Source organism: Hyla sarda, chromosome 3 (genome assembly GCF_029499605.1).
Source record: "Hyla sarda isolate aHylSar1 chromosome 3, aHylSar1.hap1, whole genome shotgun sequence".
NCBI classification, from domain to species: domain Eukaryota; kingdom Metazoa; phylum Chordata; class Amphibia; order Anura; family Hylidae; genus Hyla; species Hyla sarda.
The window spans coordinates 198,046,984-198,068,348 of NC_079191.1; the positions used below are offsets into that span (position 1 = coordinate 198,046,984).

Consider the following 21,365-nt stretch of genomic DNA (forward strand, 5'->3'; position numbering starts at 1 on the left):
GCTCCGCTGCCGCCTCCGCCTGTGTTTAAGATGCGGCGCGCACGTCCCGGTCTCCTAGGGTGCGCGCCGGAGCTCTAAAATTTAAAAGGACCAGTACGCCCATAATTATAATGTGGTGTCAGGTGCAACAACTAAGTACCTGCACCTCCCACACCTCTCTCACGTATCTTCAGTGCCCCTAGCCTGAGATTAAGCGACCCTTATAGCCCGTTAGCCTTACCCGTGTATCCAGACCTTCTGCTACGTTATTTGACTTTGCACCTTTGCCGCCTGCCTTGACCATCTGCTACGTTTGGCTACACTACTGCCTTATCCTTCTGTACCTCACCTAGCCCAGCTACCTGTGTGGTGGAGGCATGTCGGGGGTAGCAACCTGGGTGTCGCCTGCCGCAACAAGCCCATCCTGCCTTGCGGCGGGCTATTGCGAAGACCAGCGGCACCTTAGACTCTGATCCCCGATACGGTCCGAGTCATTAGCCACACAGGTTAGAGGATCCACATCCTGCTTCGTTACAATATGCTTTGCAGAAAGCCCATTAGGTAAAATTACCACAAGGTGGACAGAAAACAAATATCTAAAGCTAAGTTTCCACTTTTTTTTTTGTGGCAGTTTTTGGAAAACTGCCACTGCAGTTTTTGAGCCAAAGTCAAAAGTGGATCCATAAGGAAGGAGAAACATAAGTCCTTCCTTTATATGTCCTATTCCTTTTGAATATACTTCTGGCTTTGGCTCAAAAACTGCAGAGGCAGTTTTCCAAAAACTGCCAGAATAAAAACCAAGTGGAAACTTAGCCTAAGGGGGACATGTATCATTGCCTATAGACTACTTTTCACAGCTACAAATTTTGCGCAATTGCCCTTTTTTAGCATTTATGCTGCCTTTTTTTGGTGGATGATTTTCTAAAGTTGTCACCTGTTTGGTGTACCATACAGCACTTTATCCAGTGGACTGGTATGTATAATGTTTCAAATTTGGATTTTTTTTTTTTTTTTTTTTTTTTTTGCACAATTGCGCTTTTTTGCAAAAAAATAAAAAAATCTACAAGTGGTAGCAAGGACACATAGAAAAGTGTCGGACGCTGGACGATGCAGGAGCCAGCCCTCAGCACCGCAATACTACAACTACTCCCATCATGGGACAGAATCTATCCCATGATAAGAGTAGTTGTAGTACCGCAGTGCTGAGGGACGGCTCTTGCACATCCCCCGGCTGCGGGTCTCTATTGGGACTGTTAGGACTACTACTCGTATTATGGACAGACTCCGTCCATGATGGGAGTTATAGTCCAGGGGCTGAGTGGCAGATCACAGCAGGTCATTCTCCATAGGCCCGCTGCAATCTGCATTTATTCACTTAAAAAGCCGGCGGCACATGCGGCTTCACTGCGCTGCCACCGGCTCCTGTATACACGGTCATAATACATAATCCCTGCCGCCGGAACACGGGAGCTCTGACTGATGAATAGCTATTAACCAATCAGAGCTCTCGTGTTCCGGCGGCTGGAATTATGAATGTGTATACAGGTCCTGGCGGCAGCGCAGTGAAGCCTCATGTACCACCGGCTTTTTAAGTTAATAAATGCAGATCGCAGCGGGTCTCTGGAGAATGACCGGCTGCGATCTGCACCTAAGCTCTTTTACTATAACTCCCATCATGGACGTCCATCCATAATGCAGTAGTAGTCCAAGGGACAGATAGCACTGGGTCTCACTCCAAAGACCCCCTGCGACCTCTACTACTCCGCCCCTAGTGATTACATCATTAGGGGGCGGAGCTACACAGTCCAGGTCTGAAGCCAGGGTGGCAAGTATGGCCCTGTTCTCATTATGCATTTTGCATAATGGGAACAGAGCTTTTCTGGCAGTGTGTTCCCAAACAGGGAGAATCCAGCTGTTTACCTACAGCCCCCATGATGTGAGTTGTAGTTTAGCAACAACTGGAGGCTCCCTGTTTAGGAACATACTGAAATATGTACGAACCCATTTTTCACGTTTTTCATTTTTTCTCATTTCAGATGAATGCTGAGGACTATGTCAGATTCGGTGGATGACCAGCATTTTTTTAATGTCAATAAAAGGGTTAACGAGGGCTGGGGGGGTTTTAAATAAAAAAATTTCAGTGTGTCTTTTTTATAATTGACTTTTCAGGCTTAGTAGTGGTAGCCATCTTGTAGACTGAATCCATTACTAAGCCGGGGCTTAGCGTTAGCACCAAAAACGGCTAGCGCTAACCCCCAATTATTACCCTGGTACCTACCGCCACAGGGGAAGAGTACCAACATGCCCGAAGCATCAAATATGGCGCTCCTGGGCCTAAGTGGTAACAGGCTGGCGTTATTTAGGCTGGGGAAGGCCAGTAACAATGGTCCTCACCCACCCTGATAACGTCAGGCTGTGGCTGCTTGGGTGGTCTCTGGCGGAGAATGAAAATACGGGAAACACTAAGCGTTTTTTTTATAGAAATTTTAAAAAAAAAACGCATAGGGTCCCCCATATTTTCAGTATCAGCCAGATACCAACCAAGCAGCAATAGCCTGACGTTACCAGGGCGGGCGAGGACCATTGTTACAGGCCCTCCCCAGCCTAAATAATGCCAGCCTGTTACCACCTAGGCCCAGGAGCACTATTGTTGAGGCTCCCGGCCTGTTGGTACCGGCTCTTCCCGGCACCCCTGGGGCGGTGGGTACCGGGGTAATAATTGGGGGTTAGCACTAGCTGGTTTGTGGCTAACACTAAGCCCCGGCTTAGTAATGGATTCCGTCTACAAGATGGCTTCCACTTCTAAGCCAGAAAATTCAATTATAAAAAAAACACAACACAAAAAAAAAACACTCATTCACAGCCCTCATTAACCCTTTTATTGACATTAAAAAAAATGCTGGTCATTGTTGCCATCCATCTGACGTAGTCCTCCACATTCACGTATCTGAAATGAGAAAGAAAAAAAAAAAAAAGAAGAGGTTAGTACATTTTTGTCGCTCTCCCCTGGGGAGTGCGCCCATACTGCAGTGTAACAGGGAGCCTCCAATTGTTGACGTCTGCCTACTGTATATACAGTCATCTTTAGATGGGTGTATTTACAGGATAGCGCACTAAGACTTAACCCAGAACTGCTCAGCAGCAACGTGGGTTAATGATTTCCTTGCTGGGCTCCTGTATAGTATACATGGGTACACTATGCACCCCTGTATACTATACAGCTGGCGGAGGTAAATAGTGATGCTCTGCACCCTGTATATGTATATGCTATGCATCACTAATTACGTCCTTACACTCTGTGGACCGGGTGCTCTGCATCTAACCAACGGTTTTTCTGGCGTTTTTGCTGGTGGAAAAAAAAAAAAAAAAAAACCTCAATGGAATCAGAGCCTTAAAGCAATAGAACAAAATTCCTGTGTCCACTTTTCCTGTGAGGTGAAGATCATGTGTACAAATAGAACTGTGTGGAAATTTTGAATTTTGCAGGAAATTTAGTGCAATTGCACCAAATTTAGACCAACCAAAATGATCTACAAAAAAAGTCTACCTAAACCAACATTGATACATGTCCGGGAGACCTGCAATCAGCTTTAGGCTATGGACAATAATTCACAGGGTCTTTCTATATTCAGTTTTTTTTTTCTCTTCTCGTGTTGACATAATCAAGCCAAATGCTCAGTCCATGCAGCTTCTCGAAAAGGAAGATAGAAAAAGATTGCAAGTGCTAAGGAAGACCATATAAAAAAAAGCCCCAATTCACTAATATATCATATTCAATGAGAAAGTAGATGCAGCTGCGTATTACTGCAATAATGATAGAAAGCATAGAACGGGTTGCCTAGGTAACAAAACGCAAACTATTTGTAATGTGAAGAGAAGACGTTTTGTATACCTAACTCAAGATGGTAAAGAACCACTTCAGATGAATCCATGAATCCTCTGGTTTTGCTTAGAGAGGGGGCAGCGTGTAATCAGTGCAACTCACTTAATGAGACCAACCTAATCCCCTGGATAGGCTCCAGCAACCAGAAGCCTAAATAGACCCATAGGCGAGTTGGCGTCAGTTCAAACTACATGTAGTTTTGAGGAGTTTTCTTATTTAAAAGTATGTTATTTTGTTTTAGTTTTTTTGTTCTTCTAGAGAAATATTGCCATGGAGGTGAAAGCGATTTGATCTATAATCCCACCTAAATAGTTTTATTACATATTGCATTTTTGACACATTTTCACCTTGTTTTGGTAGGTTTTTTTCTGTGCTTTTCTAATATTGCTGTAAAAATTACATTTTACAGGGATTTGCAAGATTTCAAGAAATAGCACCATTATTGCTGCGTGAAAGTCATGCCAAAAGCAGAATCTGGCAAAAATGCAGCATGTAAACAAAGCCTCAGGGGAAGTGCATTACTACTATATAACCTAATGCCATAGAAATAGCAGCAGTAATATACAGATTGAGCTGGGGGGGGGTCTAAAAGCTGCCATGAGAAACTGATAGGTGATGAGGTCATTCTGTAGTTGACCGGAAGTCAGCAGACCTAGGACAGACCACTTTTACATGTTAAACACTTATAGTTATATAAGTGCCCAGTTATAGTAATGAAATGTAGCTGTGTTGGAATGAAAAAAAATGGTGCTGTAGGAATAGTAAAGGGGAGTATGCATGATATGGGCAAAGAACCTAAGAGACAACTTTAAATCATTTTAGGATGAGTAATGGATACATATGAAAGGGCCCCGGGGAGAAAATAAAAAAATAAAATAAAAGTTCATCAAAGCTAGTAAGAAAGGAGTACATCCATTTAAACACAGTCAAGCTGAGACAGGAAAGGGCCTTCTTCAAACTGTTCACGCAAAATTAGTCTCAGCATTGAGGCGCTGGACCAGTCAAAAGACTATACACATTTTTTTTTTTTTAAATGATATTGAACACTTTAAAAACACACAGTTATGCAAGATATGTCAGTATGCTAAAGCATTAATCAAGCAGGAACAGCCACTTGCCATCTTTGTCCATTGTGCTGCACATTGTACAAATTTAGTTACACAGGCCACAGCACATCAATGTCCAATAATAGAAGATGCACTTATATGTGTGCAAGATCTTTGGAGTCTCTTTGGCCAATCAAATGCAGAAGCACATTTTCAGAAAATTGTGCAACATGAAGCGGACGGGCCTCTTAAAGTAGTACATATTAAACCATTGTGCCAAACACGCTGGACTGTTAGAGTCAAGTCTGAAAAAAATTATGGAAAACTATGAGCAGATTTTGGAGACGCTTGAAGAAATTTCTAACTCCAGAATTAGTGGAGATATACACCCACGTGCACGTGGCCTACTACAAATTTAGGCCACGTGCACGTTGTTTCTATGATCGCTTCTGAGGACTGGAGTGGGACACTGAAGGCACCTATGGAGCGCAGGAGATAAATAATAAAAAAAAAAAAAAAGTATTTATCTGCTGATAACTTTCAAAGTTGTAAAAAAAAAAAAAATAAATAAATAAAAAAAAAAAAACTCCCACTGGTTAACCCCTTCAATTGTAGTCTGCTCCCAGATTACATTCAATGTCAGTAGTCATCACTACTAATTGGGCATAGCCGTCAGCACTGATGGGGGACACCTAGAGTTATACTGTTTTCACATAGGTCGTCAGCACTGCTTTCCTATGTTTAGGCTAATATCTGGCATTTGTTTGGAAGGAGATGATGCCGGGCGGTGATCGGACCGGGAGGACTGCTGGAATCATTCAGCAGGCATCCCATGCAAATGCCCAGGGGGGTCATCAGACCACCCCCCATGTCGGTGAATTCACACCAGCGATTTGCAGCTATTCCAGGTCATGCGGGTCTACGGTGACCCGGAAAATAAGGGGGATCGGGGTTGTCCAAGACACCCACGATCCCCCTGAAGGGATAGGAGTGAGGTGGCAGGGGTGCCACCCCTGCTATTGGTCGTCTAGAAGCAATGACTAAAAGCAGATCGGGGGCGGGTGGGGGGGGATTAACTTTCGGTTTCCCCGTTCTGCCCACCCACAATAGGCGGGGCAGAACGGGGAAACCGACAGAGGACCAGCGCCGAAGATCCACTTACCCATCGGCGGCAGAAGAGGACTGCGATGCTGCTCCCTGGATCCTATGGAAGCCGGCGAGTTGCCTAGCAACATCTGGAGGGCTACAGTTTGAGATCATATAGTCGTCTCTATACTGTGGCCGTCTAGATCTTGCAAAACTACAACTCCCATCATGCCCACACAGCAGTTTACTGACTGGGCATGCTGGGATTTGTAGTTTTCGCAACAGCTGGAGGGATACAGTTTGGAGATCACTGTGCAGTGGTCTCTAAACTGCAGCCCTCCAGATGTTGCAAAACTGCAAATCCCAGCATGCCCAAAAGGCAAACAGCTGTGTTGGCATGCTGGGAGTTGTAGTTGCGGTCCTCTAGCTGTTGCATAACTACATCTCCCAGCATGCCCTTCGGTGACCAGTACATGCTGGAAGTTGTAGTTTTGAAGCAGCTGGAGGCCCACAGGTTCTGTTACCTAACTCAGTATTTTCCAACCAGTGTGCCTCCAGCTGCTGCAAAACTACAATTCCCAGCATGTACTGATCGCCGAAGGGCATGCTGGGGGATGTATTTATTGCAACAGCTATGCAACTAAAACGCAACTAAAACTCCCAGTATGCCCACACAGCTGTTTGGGCATGCTGGGAGTTGTAGTTTTGCTAGATCTGAAGGGCCACGGTTTAGAAACCACTGCACAGTTATCTCCAAACTGACAGACCGTGCATGCTGGGAGTTGTAGTTTTGCCTAACTCAGTATTTTACAACCAAACTAAAAAGGTTTTCCAACCAGTGTGCCTCCAGCTGTTGCAGAAGTACAACTCCCAGCATGCACGGTCTGTCAGTGCATGCTGGGATTTGTAGTTTTGCAACATCTGGAGGGCTAGTGTTTGGAGATCACTGTGCAGTGGTTTCTAAACCGTGGCCCTTCAGATCTTGCAAAACTACAACTCCCAGCATGCCCAAACAGCTCTCAGCATGCTGGGAGTTGTACCTACAACTCCCAGCATGCCCTTCGGCGATTAGTACATGCTAGGAGTTGTAGTTTTGCAACAGCTGGAGGCACACTGGTTGGAAAATACTGAGTTAGGTAACAGAACCTAACTGAAGGTTTTCCAATCAGTGTGCCTCCTGTTGCAAGAGTACAACTCCCAGCATGCACGGTCTGTCAGTACATGCTGGGAGTTGTATTTTGAAACAGCTGGAGGTTTGCCCCAACCCTGCTTCAAGTTTGAGCTGCGGCAAATTATCCACCGCAGCGCAAACTCCTAGCGGGAAACTCACCGTAAACCGCCGCCAGTGCGAATGTACCCTAAAACCACTACACTACCATATAATAAAGGGTAAAACACTACATATAAACCAGACTAGAATATGGCGGTAATCAATCAATTTAGCCAAGGAGTGATATCCTCTCAACACCCAAGGTAAAATTGGGTATAAAAAGAAAAATTTTTAAAAAATCTGCGTTTTGGCTTCTTCTCAAGGACTAGATATACTAGAAATGGATGTGGATGTAGTTGCAATATGGTCGGTAGGAATAGACTGATTTATTTGTTACAAGGCTACAGACTTATACACCATGCTATTAGTCAGACAGTACAGCATATTTCCACACACATAGTTGCACTCGATTTTACTACACTAACAGACCTATACCATACCTCTAATTACATTCATATTACTAGTAACTAGATCTCCATCCTTACACATTTCACTTTCCACTCATCCATATTCCTACCGACCATATTGCAACTACATCTACATCCATTACTACATATAAACCCCCTTACACTGTCCACCCCCCCCTATAAAAATGAAAACTTATTGTACGGCAGCGTTTCCAAAATGGAGCCTCCAGCTATTGCAAAATAAAAACTCCCAGCATTTCTGGACAGACACTGACTGTCCAGGCATGCTGGGAGTTTAGCAATAGCTTGAGGCACCCTGTTTGGGAATCACTGGCATAGAATACCCCTATGTCCACCCCTATGCAATCCATAATTTAGTCCTCAAATACGCATGGCGCTCTCTCACTTCGGAGCCCTGTCCTATTTCAAGGAAACAGTTTAAGGCCACATATGGGGTATTTCCGTACTTGGGAGAAATTGCACTACAAATTTTCCTTTTACCCCTTATGAAAAGGAAAAGTTGGGGGCTACACCAGCCTGTTAGTGTAAAAAAATAAAACATTTTACATTAACATGCTGGTGTTGCCCCACACTTTATTTTCACAAGAGGTAAAAGGAAAAAAAAAGACCCCCAAAATTTGTAACGCAATTTCTCCCGAGTACGGAAATACCCCATATGTGGGCGTAAAATGCTCTGCAGAGGCACAACAAGGCTCAGGAGTGAGAGCGCACCATGTACAGTTGAGGCCTAAATTGGTGATTTGCACAGGGGTGGCTGATTTTACAGCGGTTCTGACATAAACACAAAAAAATAAATACCCACGTGTGACCGCATTTTGGAAACTACACCCCTCACGGAATGTAACAAGAGGTATAGTGCGCCTTAACACCCCACAGGTGTTTGATGAATTTTCGTTAAAGTTGGATGGAAAAATGAAGAAAAAACATTTCTCTCACTAAAATGCTGGTGTTACCCTAAAAGCCATTTCAGCAAAATTTGCTTTCCAAAAGCCAAATGCGACTCCTCTGAGCATTGTAGTTCGCCCACAGAGCATTTTACGTTCTAACATGGAGTATTTCCATACTCAGAAGAGATGGGGTTACATTTTTTTTTTTTTTTTTTTGGGGGGGGGGGGGGGGGGATTTTCTCCCATTACCCTTTGTAAAAAATGGTAAATTTTGGGGGGGGGGGGGGGGGGGGGTTTGGGGGGGGGACTGCACTTAAGTGAAAATATTTTTTATTTTACATATCCGACTATCGAAAAGTCGTCAAACACCTGTGGGGTGTTAGAGCTCACTGGACCCCTTGTTACGTGCCTTGAGGGGTGTTTCCAAAATAGAATGCCATGTTTTTTTGGTTTTTTTTTTGCTGCTGTTCTGGCACCATAGGGGCTTTCTAAATGTGACATGCCTCTCAAAAACCATTTCAGAAAAATTCACTCTCCAAAATCACATTGTTGCGCCCCACTTATGAGCCCTCTACTGATCCCGCCGAACACCTCACATACACATGAGGTATTTCCTTACTCGAGAGAAATTGGGTTACAAATTCAAATACTGGGTCTACAAGAACATGCGAGTGTAAAAAAAAAAAAATGAAGATTTAGAATTTTCTCCTTCACTTTGCTATTCCTGTGAAACACCTAAAGGGTTAAAGGGGTACTCCGATGCTTGCACATCTTATCCCCTATCCAAAGGATAGGGGATAAGATGTCTGATCGAGGGAGTCCCACAGCTGGGGACGCCCGGGATCATGCACGCGGCACCCCATTTGTAATCAGTGCCCTGAGCGTGTTCGCTCCGGGTCCGATTACGGTCGACCGCAGGGGCGGCGGCGTGTGACGTCACGCCTCCGCCCCCGTGTGACGTCACGCTCTGCCCCTCAATGCAAGCCTACGGGAGGGGGCGTGATAGCTGTCACGCCCCCTCCCATAGGCTTGCATTGAGGGGTGGAGCGTGACATCACATGCCGCTGGCCCTGGCGTCGACCGTAATCAGACCCGGAGCGAACACGCTCCGGGCACTGATTACAAATGGGGTGCCACGTGCATGATCCCGGGCGTCCCCAGCTGCGGGACTCCCGCGATCAGGCATCTTATCCCCTATCCTTTGGATAGGGGATAAGATGTGTAAGCATCGGAGTACCCCTTTAACAAACTTTCTGAATGTCATTTTGAATACTTTGGGGGTGCAGTTTTTATAACGGGGTCATATATGGGCTATTTTTAATGTGAAGGCCCTTCAAATCCACTTAAAAACTGAACTGGCCCCTGAAAAATTGCGATTTTGAAAATTTTGTGAAAAATTAGAAAATTGCTGCTGAACTTTGAAGCCCTCTGATGTCTTCCAAGAGTAAAAAAAAACATGTTAACTTTATGATGCAAACATAAAGTAGACATATTGTATATGTGAATCAATATATGATTTATTTGGAATGTACCGTATTTTCCTTACAAGCAGAGAGCTTCAAAGTTGAAAAAATTGAAAGTTTAGCATTTTTCTATCAAATTTTGGAATTTTTCACCAAGAAATGATGCAAGTATCGACAATAATTTACCACTAACATAAAGTAGAATATGTCACGAAGAAAACAATCTCGGAATCAGGATGAAAATTAAAAGCATCCTAGTTATTAATGCTTAAAGTGACAGTGGTCAGAATTGAAAAAAAAGCTCCCATCCTTTGGGTTATAATGGACTCCATTCCCAAGGGGTTAAAGGGGTATTCAGGGGTGTGGGGACCTATAAACCTACTGGGGGTCATATATATCTTGGGCTGTCTAGGAGCCCTACCTTTCTACCAACTGAAGGGATATTTATATATCTGGGACATTATTTACCTACGGGGGGAGCCCTACGTGCCTACCAACTGGGAATATATATGGCCTTATTTACATACTAGGGGAGCCCTACCTGCTGTTGGGGACATACCTACCTGAAGGGTGGGTGGGGGGAAACTACCTACTTTATGGAGTACTTATCAGGGGCCCTATCCATCTATTTGGGTGACATACTTTTCTGCCTATAAAGTTTCTTTTAATAAAAAAGACCTTATTTACAGACTATTTTGGTTGAAATTATTTTATGTACTAGGACAAGTGGATGGTCATGAGGGACAAGTAGCCTAAGGGACTAAAATGGAGCACAATCTAAGTTTCCACTTTTTTTTTTTTTTTTTTTTTCGGGCAATGTTTGGAAAACTGCCACTGCAGTTTTTGAGCCAAAGTCAGAAGTGGATCCATAAGGGAGGAGAAATAGAAGTCCTTCCTTTATATGTCCTATTCCTTTTTGAATACACTTCTGGTTTTGGCTCAAAAACTGCCAGGAAAAAAAACAAGTGGAAACTTAACATTAGACAAGTATTTTTCTTTTGTTTGTTAAAAAAATAAAAATAAATAAATAAAAATATTTATTTTCACATCCCTGGGTATTCCTATCTCGACAGCATAGCACCACTACTCCCAGTATGAAGTCTGTATGATCTACAAGTATGTATGAATGATCTACAACTTCTGGACATTGTCCGTTTTAAGGTTCATACTGTAGGCTCATTCTATATTAACCCCTTAAAGACTCAGGGTGTACCTGTACGTCCTGAGTGCACTCCAGTTCTATAACGCGGGGGCGCACTATTAACCCTTTAGAAGCGGCGATCAAAGTTGAACACCGCGTCTAAAGTGAAAGTAAAACGTTGCCGCAAAATCGCGGCATCCCAAACAGCAGGAGGATCCCCTTACCTGCCTCCTGGTGTCCGATCGCCGAATGACTGCTCAGTGCCTGAGATCCAGGCATGAGCAGTCAAGCGGCAGAATCGTTGATCAATGGTTTCCTATGAGAAGCCATTGATCAATGTAAAAGATCAGTGTGTGCAGTGTTCTAGCCCCATATGGGAGCTATAACATTGCAAAAAAAAAAAAGTTAAGATCATTAAAAAAATTCCAAAGTCCAAAAAAGCGTATTTTTGGTCACTTTTTATATCATGAAAAAATGAATAAAAAGAGATCAAAAAGTCTGATCAATACAGTAATGATACCGCTCAAAACTTCAGATCCCAGTGCAAAAAATTAGCCCTCATACCAACCAGTACGCAGAAAAATAAAAAAGTTATAGGGGTCAGAAGATGACAATTTTAAACGTATAAATTTTCCTGCATGTAGTTATGATTTTTACCAAAAGTACCACAAAATCAAATATAAGTAGGATATCATTTTAATAGTATGGACCTACAGAATAAAGATAAGGTGTCATTTTAACCAAAATGTACTGCATAGAAACGGAAGCCTCTAAAAGTTAATAGCTTTTTTTGTTACATTTAGGCGCACAATGATTTTCTTGCCGTTTTGCCGTAGATTTTTTGGGTAAAACGACTGATGTCATTTAAGTAGAATTGGTGGCGCAAAAAATAAGCCAGCATGTGAATTTTTAGGTGCAAAATTTAAAGGGTTATGATTTTTTAAAAGGTAAGGAGGAAAAAACTAAAGTGCAAAAATGGAAAAACACTCAGTCCTTAAGGGGTTAATCTTAACAATAGACGGTGATAGCTCCTGTTTTTTCATGCTTACATCAGATTTGATATTACCATAAAAAAAAACTCTTGTTGCCTTGTTCTATGCTTTAAACAGGTACTGCAGCCAGATTAACTCATCCCCTATCCACAGGATAGGGCATAAGTAGCTGATCGCAGGAGAATCCGACCGCTGAGGCCCCCCGCGACCTATCAGCTACCTATCCCTTACCCTGTGGATAGGGGTAAGTTCATTCTGGCTGCAGAACCCCTTTAAGTTAAAAAGATAAAAATAAATGAGAAAAATGGACTTTCATGAATAAAGAGATATATATATCACTATGAAAGAAAAAAAAAAATTACCTTAAATGTGCCATTTCCATTCTTCATAAAAGACACAAGGAAAATGTCCACAGGTAGCAGGGCAGAAGTGACCAGAGCCACCGCCAGGGAAAATATTGCTGTGATGGTAGACACTGCTTCACTTTCCTGGCAACTCTGGTATTTACGGATGTAAATCCAACAAAAAGCCAAAATAGCCTGAAATAGAAAAGAAATGTCATTTACTTACCACATCTGACACTGTGAGGACGAGTATTTGTATTTGCAAGGAGGCCATGTCTGGAAGCTGAAGGCCAATCACTTGTAAAGCCAAAAGCCATTCCTCCCTACATACTAATAATGAATGGGGGGGAGACAACCTTTCACACGCTACTGGCGATGACTTATATTGGAACATTATAATGAAACTGCACTATCCTTCTCTGCCATAAAGAAGAGCCAGAAGGCCTCCACCCCAAAAAAATGTAATTACAAATTATTTGTCTAATAAAAACACAGAAAGGATACCCAGGACTTTCCTCACTGTTGGTTGATGGATATTAGACAAATACCATACAATAGAATTATATTTAATGGGGTACTTCGGTGGAAATCATTTTTTATTTTATTTTATTTTTTTTTAATCATCTGGTGCCGGAAAGTTAAACATATTTGTAAATTACTTCTATTTAAAAATCTTAATCCTTCCAGTACTTATCAGCTGCTGTATGCTCCGTAGGAAGTTGTGTAGTTTTTTTTCTGTTTGACCACAGTGTTCTCTGCTGACACCTCTGTCTATATCAGGAACTGTCCGAAGCAGGAGGTTTGCTATGGGGATTTGCTGCTGCTCTGGACAGTTCCGGACACGGACAGAGGTGTCAGTAGAGAGCACTGTGGTCGGACTGAAAATGAATTCAAAAAGAAAAAAGAAAAAAAATAATTCCTCTGTAGTATACAGCAGCTGATAAGTACTGGAAAGATAAAGATTTTAAAATAGAAGTAAAGTACAAATCTGTTCAACTTTCTGGCACCAGTTGATTTATAAATTGTTCTCCTCTGGAGTACCCCTTTAAACATTTTATATTCTGTGAAATAAGAAAGTTTAAACACCCCATTCTCCTTAAATTTAAGTGTCACCAAAACACTGATGCCATTTATGTAGGACATCATATCAGCTCAGTTTATTGGGATTACCCTACTGACAGAGGTTTCAAAAAGGGCTGTTCCTCTCTGCCCACCCAAAAGATTCTATTTGATCATCCAGTAGAAGAACTCATTTAAAAGGGAACCGGTCAGTAGAATTAAGAGTATATAACCATAACCAATGAGGGCACATTATAGCTGCTGTATTTTAAATTTATACAAAATGCCAGACATGACCGTTCTAAGCTGGGAGGTACTGGTAGACAGTGAGCTTAACTTTAGTGACCAGTGCCAGGCAGCAGCTGTCAAGGCTAATAAAGTCATGGGATGCATAAAGAGGCACTGTGGACTGTGGAATGAGCATAGTTTTGCCTCTGTATCAGTTATTAGTCAGATCACTTATGGAATATTGTGAACAATTTTGGGCCCCTGTATATAAGAGGGACATGGCTGAACTGGAGTGGGTGTAGAGGAGGGCAACAAAGGTAATTAATGGTCTGGAAGGTTAAGACATCTAAGGGGCGATTTCATCACAATGTACAAGTAGATAAATGGACAGAACAGATATCTGGCTAGGGGGAAAAAAAGGCTATGGGAGGTAGGGGTGTGAATCGCCAAGAATTTGGCGATTCGATTCGAATCGAATCGCGATACCAGTGTGGCGATTCGATATATCCCGATATATCGCGATACCGTCTAGGGGACGATACATCGCGATATATCCCGATATATCGCCCACCTGGGAGCATTCATAGATCCCAATAGACGCCGCTGTCAGCTTTGACAGCGGCGATCTAGTACTCCGGTGCTCACTTTTCTCATGTTATCCCGTCCGGGCTGCAAAATAAAATAAAACGCACTTTATCTTACCTGCCAACGAGCCCGCGGAGCTCCGGTACAGTCCGGTACAGGTGTTCGGTCTCCGGGCTGTATTCTTCTTACTTCCTGTTAGTCCGGCACGTCACATGGAGCTTCAGCCTATCACCAGCGGAGGCGGGACATCACTGCGGCTGGTGATAGGCTGAAGCTCCATGTGACGTGCCGGACTAACAGGAAGTAAGAAGAATACAGCCCGGGGACCGAACACCTGTACCGGAGTGTACCGGAGCTCCGGGGGCTCGTTGGCAGGTAAGATAAAGTGCGTTTTATTTTGCAGCCTGGATAGGATAAAATGAGAAAAGTGCGCACCGGATACTCCTTTAATAGCCAGCCGCGGCGATTGCCGCATGCTGGCTATTAGCGGCGGCCCCCGGCTACTGAAATCAGCCGGGGGTCGCATAGTACGGAGTGGGCATGAGTCGGAGCCCGCTCCATAGCCGTGTCAGATCCGGCCTGCCCGGCTCCACAAATGTGGAACTTTTATCTCCTGATGCCCGGGACATGACATGCTGTTCCGGGCGTCCGCAGATAAAAATTCCACATCCCTAAAAGAATCGATTCAAAAATGTTTTGAATCGATTCTGTATCGGCAAATGAAAAAATCGCGATTATCGCGAGAATCGATTTTTTCTTACATCCCTAATGGGAGGAGATGTAAAGGCTGACATGCCCCCTCCCATAGACTAGCATTGAGGAGGTGTGGTATGCCATCACGAGGGGGTGTTGTAGTGATGTCACGAGCCCCTGGCGCCGCATCCAGCATTCTAAATGAACGCTGGATGCTGCCCAGAGATCGTAAGAGTCCCTCCTTTGGATAGGGAATAGGATGTCTAGGGGTGGAGTACCCCTTTAAGCTATGTAAAGATAGACGTGTATATGTCACTCTCCATCTCTTCTTAGAGATATCATTCTGCATTACTATTCTTCAGAAGGACAACAGAGCTGTCATCACGACAGCCATCCTCCGGTGAGATGACGACTGACCTTGCCCCAACCAGTGCAAAACAGAAGAGGTCAGCCAATTGTGTGCGTTCCACTGGCCTGTCCACACATTATAAAATGGCGACAAATAAGAGACAATTTAATGTAGGTCTCACTTCCATTATCATGTGCTATATCTAAGAGTCAAGTCTTCACCCAGAGCGCCCTCATAGAAATATTTTAAACACTTATCGAATACATTTTTTTGTCACTTTCAGATTTCACCTTCTCTATTAATTCTAATAAAGACATTGGAGCTCTAATTGTAATGAATAGAGATAATGACTAAGGCTGAATTCACACTACGTTTTGTCCATACAGGAACCCGGCCCCGATCTCATTCATTTGAATGAGCAGACCGGAGTCAGATAGTGACTCCAGTTGGCTCATTTTTGCCCCGTATCAGGTTTTCTGGCCGGACTGAAAACCATGGTATATCCCCATATGGACAAAACGTAGCATGAATGCAGCCTCTATTTATAACACACTAAATTTGAGCTCTGGTCACAACGGAGTTGATAAATGACTAAAAGGAAACTGTAGGAAAATCTACTGCACTGTACATCATGTAGGTGGTGTATATATATATATATATATATATATATATATTATATATATATATATATCACAAAAGGATAACGTTTATTTCACCAGATGGCACATACAGGTACAGTGACTCGTTTCAGCCTTAAAACAACGCCTTAGTCATACAAGGGGTATAGTACACAAAGACCTCTTTATATATGTGGGTAGGCGGACATGACGTCACGAAACACACCTGCAATCTCAGGTGCGTCCCACCCACATGCAAAAACCCTTAACAACCGCTACCGCAATATACATAATAGATATAAACATTGATTAAAAACATGTATCAAATATAAAATAAAAACAGTAAGGGTAAATATGGGAAAGGATACCTTTATTACGTTAGTATATTTTTCTAAAGGAAAAAAAAGGATATTACTTCTTTAGTTTTATTTTCATACGACAGTAAAAAAGGTATATCGCATATCCCAAGTGCACGCACATAGAGATATTAAATACATGCACGTGCACTATGGGATTATGCTATTGCACGGAACCGTAGCAGATCGAACAATGCAAAATAAGATTAAATGTGTTAATAGACAAACTGGGGGAAGAATTTTCTTCGTAGATTATAAAAATCTAACATTATTTGTTTGGTATATTTTTATGGAAACCAAAATTATTAATGATAAATATATGTAAAAATACTAAACAACAATCATACTAATGAACTATAAAAATAATATCAAACAAATCCAGTGTTCTTTAATAATGTAGGATTGTATCCATTCTCCTATTGAGGCCCTGTGGATATCTAGTTCCCTATTTGAGGATCCAAAAGATCTCACGGTCCAGAATTTTATGTTTGAGATTTCCACCTCTTGCTGGAACCGTGACTCTTTCGATCCCCTGTAATTGAAGATGTGAGGTATCACCAGCATGTGCCTCCGCACAATGCTTGGATACCGTTGAGACATTCCTAGATAAGAAATATGGTACATCGGAAATGTGTTTACGAATCCTCATTTTGAGAGAATTCATAGTACACCCAACATACTGTATCTGACAACTTCTACATGTAAAAAGATATATGACACCGGTCGTGTTGCAATTTATGTACTGCTTAATTGGAAAAGTGACATTATTTACAGTAGACACAAGTGTAGTAGAATTTTGGATGAAACTGCAACATATACATCTTCTAGCCCCACATTTAAATGAACCAATATAAGTTAACCAGGTAGGCTTGGTATAAAGTTTGTCCTGGAACAAACTAGGGGAAGACGTTGGCCAATAGTGGGGGCTTTTTTAGACACACATTTGTGACCACCTGTCAGAATTTGTTTAAAATCTGGATCACTGGTAAGGATGGGCATGTATCTGTTAATGACTTTTTTAATGGTGTGGAAATCTACACTGTATTGAGTGGAGAAAATAACTGGTGGGTTACTCTTGTTTTTAGGAATAGCATTACTATTTCCATAGTTATAGTAATTAGTATTATCTTCCTCACCGTTATGTGCTCCACCATGCCCATCTCTAGTAGCAGCTATAAGGGACTTGCGGTCTCTACTGCTTGCCACCGCCAGAGCCTTAGCTATTGCCACTGAGGGTACTTCCTTGCTCTAAGGCGGTTGCCCATAGAGACAACCTCTTCCCTAAAATCAACTTCCCGAACACAATTGCGCTGTGCTCAGATGAATTCTCCAGTAGGGATTTTGTATAACATATCTGGGGTGACAGGAATCGGCATGAAGGATGGAATTAACCTCAGAACTCTTTCTATAGGTAGATGACAAAACCCGTCCGCTTTCTCTGTCACCCCAGAGGCGCAAATCGAAGAAGTTGATGGTTTCAATCTCCACAGTCACTGTGAATTTTAAGTTAAGCTCATTCCGATTTAGGTACTCGGAAAAACCCTGTATGGCCGCTACATTTGATCCCCAGATAAATATAAGATCATCAATGTAGCGGCGCTTTAAATCAATGCACTGCAGTGGCTTTTGCGGTGCCATAGGCCGCCGCCACCACCCGCTTTTCTCCCCCTACCTGTCAGGGTGGTCCGGGCCATCCATCCTTCCTGTAGTGTCCGGCGGCATTCCGGGTGGAGGGTGAACCGGTTCGGGTTGTCCTTCTCCGGGGGTCATCTTCTCCACTCCGGGCAGGCTCCGGCCTAGTAACTCAACATAGACGTTGCTGCGCAGAGACGCCCGTGCGCAGCAGCGCACCTGACGTCACGGCGTCTATGCAGCGTACTAGGCCGGAGCCTGCCCGGAGTGGAGAAGATGACCCCCGGAGAAGGACAACCCGAACCGGTTCACCCTCCACCCGGAATGCCGCCGGACACTACAGGAAGGATGGATGGCCCGGATCACCCCCATTACAAGTAAGTTTAATTTTTTTATTGACTCGGAGGGTGGGGGAGGGGCCCGACCGCTATAGCGGTATGGGCAAAAATCCATACCGGTATACCGCCCAGCACTACGGTGGGGGGGTGCGACGCGGTGCGGTGGAGGCTGGGGAAGGGCATTATCGGCAAGGTAATTGCCGATATCGATAATGCCCAATATCGTGATTATCGGCCGATAATATCGTCCATACCGATAATCGGTCGATCCCTAGTATCGAGAATAGGTTTCTATAAACCACGAAAAAGCTGACAGGGCAAGGTGGTGGGGTATGACAGAGTACAGTGAAGTGACATCAGCATTCACCCACATGTACCTGTCCTCCCACTGAATCTGATCCAACACTTCTAACATGTTTAGTATCCCTAATATGGCTTGGGATAGTGGGGATGAGCGGCTGCAGGAGCGAATCAATCCACTCACACAAGCGCTCATTTAAAGATTATATCCCCATACTATAGGCCTAAGGGGGGGGGGGGGGGGGGGAGGGAAGAACCCCTTGTGCACTTTTGAGAACGAATGGAATATAGGTGTAACAGGACTATCAATAATTAAATATTTAGCAATACTTTCTGTAATGTGTCCATTCGCTACCCCCATGTGCATAAGGGAGTCTAGGGTCTTCCTAAATAAGGGGGTCGGGTCACCTCGAAGGGTCTGTATGTATCCAAATCATTTAACATCTCCAAATTTAATTTACTATACAGACCCCTATCCAATATGACTACAGCCCCTCCCTTATCTGCCTGTCTTATGGCTATGTTGTCCATGTCTTCCAATTCCTTTAAAGCACTCCTTTCTTTAAATGATAAATTACGGTAAATTTAATATGATTATTTTGCATGGACACCATAGTCAAATCAGACTCCGCGGCATCTTGGAAAATATCCAGTGCCGGAGTACGAGACCTAATGGGATAAAAGTCCCTATTAGTGGTAGAAAACTCAGGAATGTCAGTGACAAAATCAGTGTCACATTGGTTCTGTAAATACGACGCCAGAGCAAGCTCAAAAAAATTTAAGCCAGCTGTGGAATTCAATGAAGATGTATGTAGGAACTGTAGGAAAATCTACTGCACATCATGTAGGTGGTGTATATGTATATATATATATATATATATATATATATATATATATATATATATATATATATATATATATATATATACATACATATATACACACACATATATACACACAGATGTGGAGATCCATATCCTATAATATGTAAGTTTGACCACAAGGTGAATGGTGAAAGAGAAACAGCCCAAAATTTGCATTTTTTTTTCAATTTCACCTCACAAATATTTTTTTTTGTTTTTGTTTCAGAGCATAAGTTATGGAAAAACTAAAAGGTGTCAATACAAAGTATACTTGGCCCCACAAAAAACAAGCCTCATATGGGTCTGTAGATGGAAAAAATAAAAGTCATGGCCATTATAGGACGAGGAGGAAAAAATGGAAGTGCAGAAACTAATAAAGGTTTAAAAAACCTTTTTTATGTACTATTTTGGGTGAAATTATTTCAACTATCAGGACAAGAGGATTTTCTTGAGGGACAAGTAGATTGTGTTCCGCTTTAGTCCCTTGGACAAGTTTTTTATTTTCACATGCCTGGTATTGAAATATATATATATATAAAGTAATAAAGGAACCCGTTAGTGTTTCATGTTGTACAAAGGTCCAGCAACTATGAAGTGAAACTGACCACCGATTCCTTTTGAGGCTGCGCTTGTGAGACATGTTCGCTATAAGTGAATAGGGAAACGTGAAATGCTATACCCACTTGGAGTTCTTTGCCTCAGTGGCAGTTTTCAAAAGTCGCAGTACGCTGAGACTATGGTATTTTTTCCTGGGTGCACATTCCACACATTTAAATAATCAGGCAGGTGCTAGGAAATGCATTGTCCCACAGACAGCAATGCATTTCTGAGTGAAATCCACAGAAAAAATAAAAAGACATCTATTTCTAAGGACGTCAGAATCGGGATTTTCACAGCAGAAAGTCTGCTTGGAGATTCTGCCGTGTGAACATAGCCATAGAGAAGATAACGCCAAGCAGTAACCTCGACATCAGATTCCACAATCTGTCACTGACCAATCATAATGGTCCCTCGTGGTGCATGCTGGTAGGTACATCCGGACAGCACTTCACTTCCTCATGTACAAAGAAGAGAAGTGTGAGGAACAACGAATATTGAGTATTGAGAGCGGAGCATCTGGGGGACACAGAGGCACCAGGAATAGGCAGAAGCAGATGGAAAATGTTGTAGGGCTAGGATCAGAACTAAACCCAGTGCATTCCTCTTGGTTCTTCTGATATCGCTGTCACCATGTGTGTCTTTCAGCTTTCCCATACTTCTGAATGGCAGAGAGGCTGATCTGTCATTCAGGAGTCTGGGAAAGCGGAATTACACACATTGTGAAAGCCATGCTGGTTGTCATTTAGCTTTCCCAGACATCTGAACTGCAAAGAAGCTGATGTGCCATTCAGGGATCTTGAAAAGTGGAACAACACACATTGCGACAGCCATGTAGGTTGTCATACAGCTTTCCAAGTTATAGATGGAACTAAAATCTTTTGATGGGCCAAAAATGACTGATACACAGGGAGAGATGAGTGGACATTAATGACTGATCATATGACAGCACGTCGCATACTGCTGCATACTCCTGGGGGTACGTGTACACCAGGTTGGGAAATGCTGCTTTAAAGCATACAGCGCAAGCAAGGTGGCTTGCAAAATAAAAATAATAATAATAAATAAGATTAAAAAACACTTGTCAAAACATTCCCAAAGGTGTGTTTTTCAAGTTAAAAATCCATACAAAAGTGTTCTTTGTCCGTATACGCAAATCATGGGTAAACCAGGGTGCGAAAGAAGTTGCCCATCTTCAGTTGGCGCTTCAATGTTTTATGAGCAGTAGA

The 21,365-nt window shown here is 42.8% G+C and overlaps 1 protein-coding gene across 1 annotated transcript in view; it reads right to left on the reverse strand.

The window, feature by feature from the left end:
• The window catches only part of LMBRD1 (LMBR1 domain containing 1), a gene marked incomplete in the record, with an annotated part of 250,015 nt that overhangs the window by 226,865 nt on the left and 1,785 nt on the right, over positions 1-21,365 (reverse strand). The window contains 1 exon segment of the mRNA XM_056565826.1: positions 12,538-12,714. Coding sequence (XP_056421801.1) covers positions 12,538-12,714 — 177 coding nt within the window.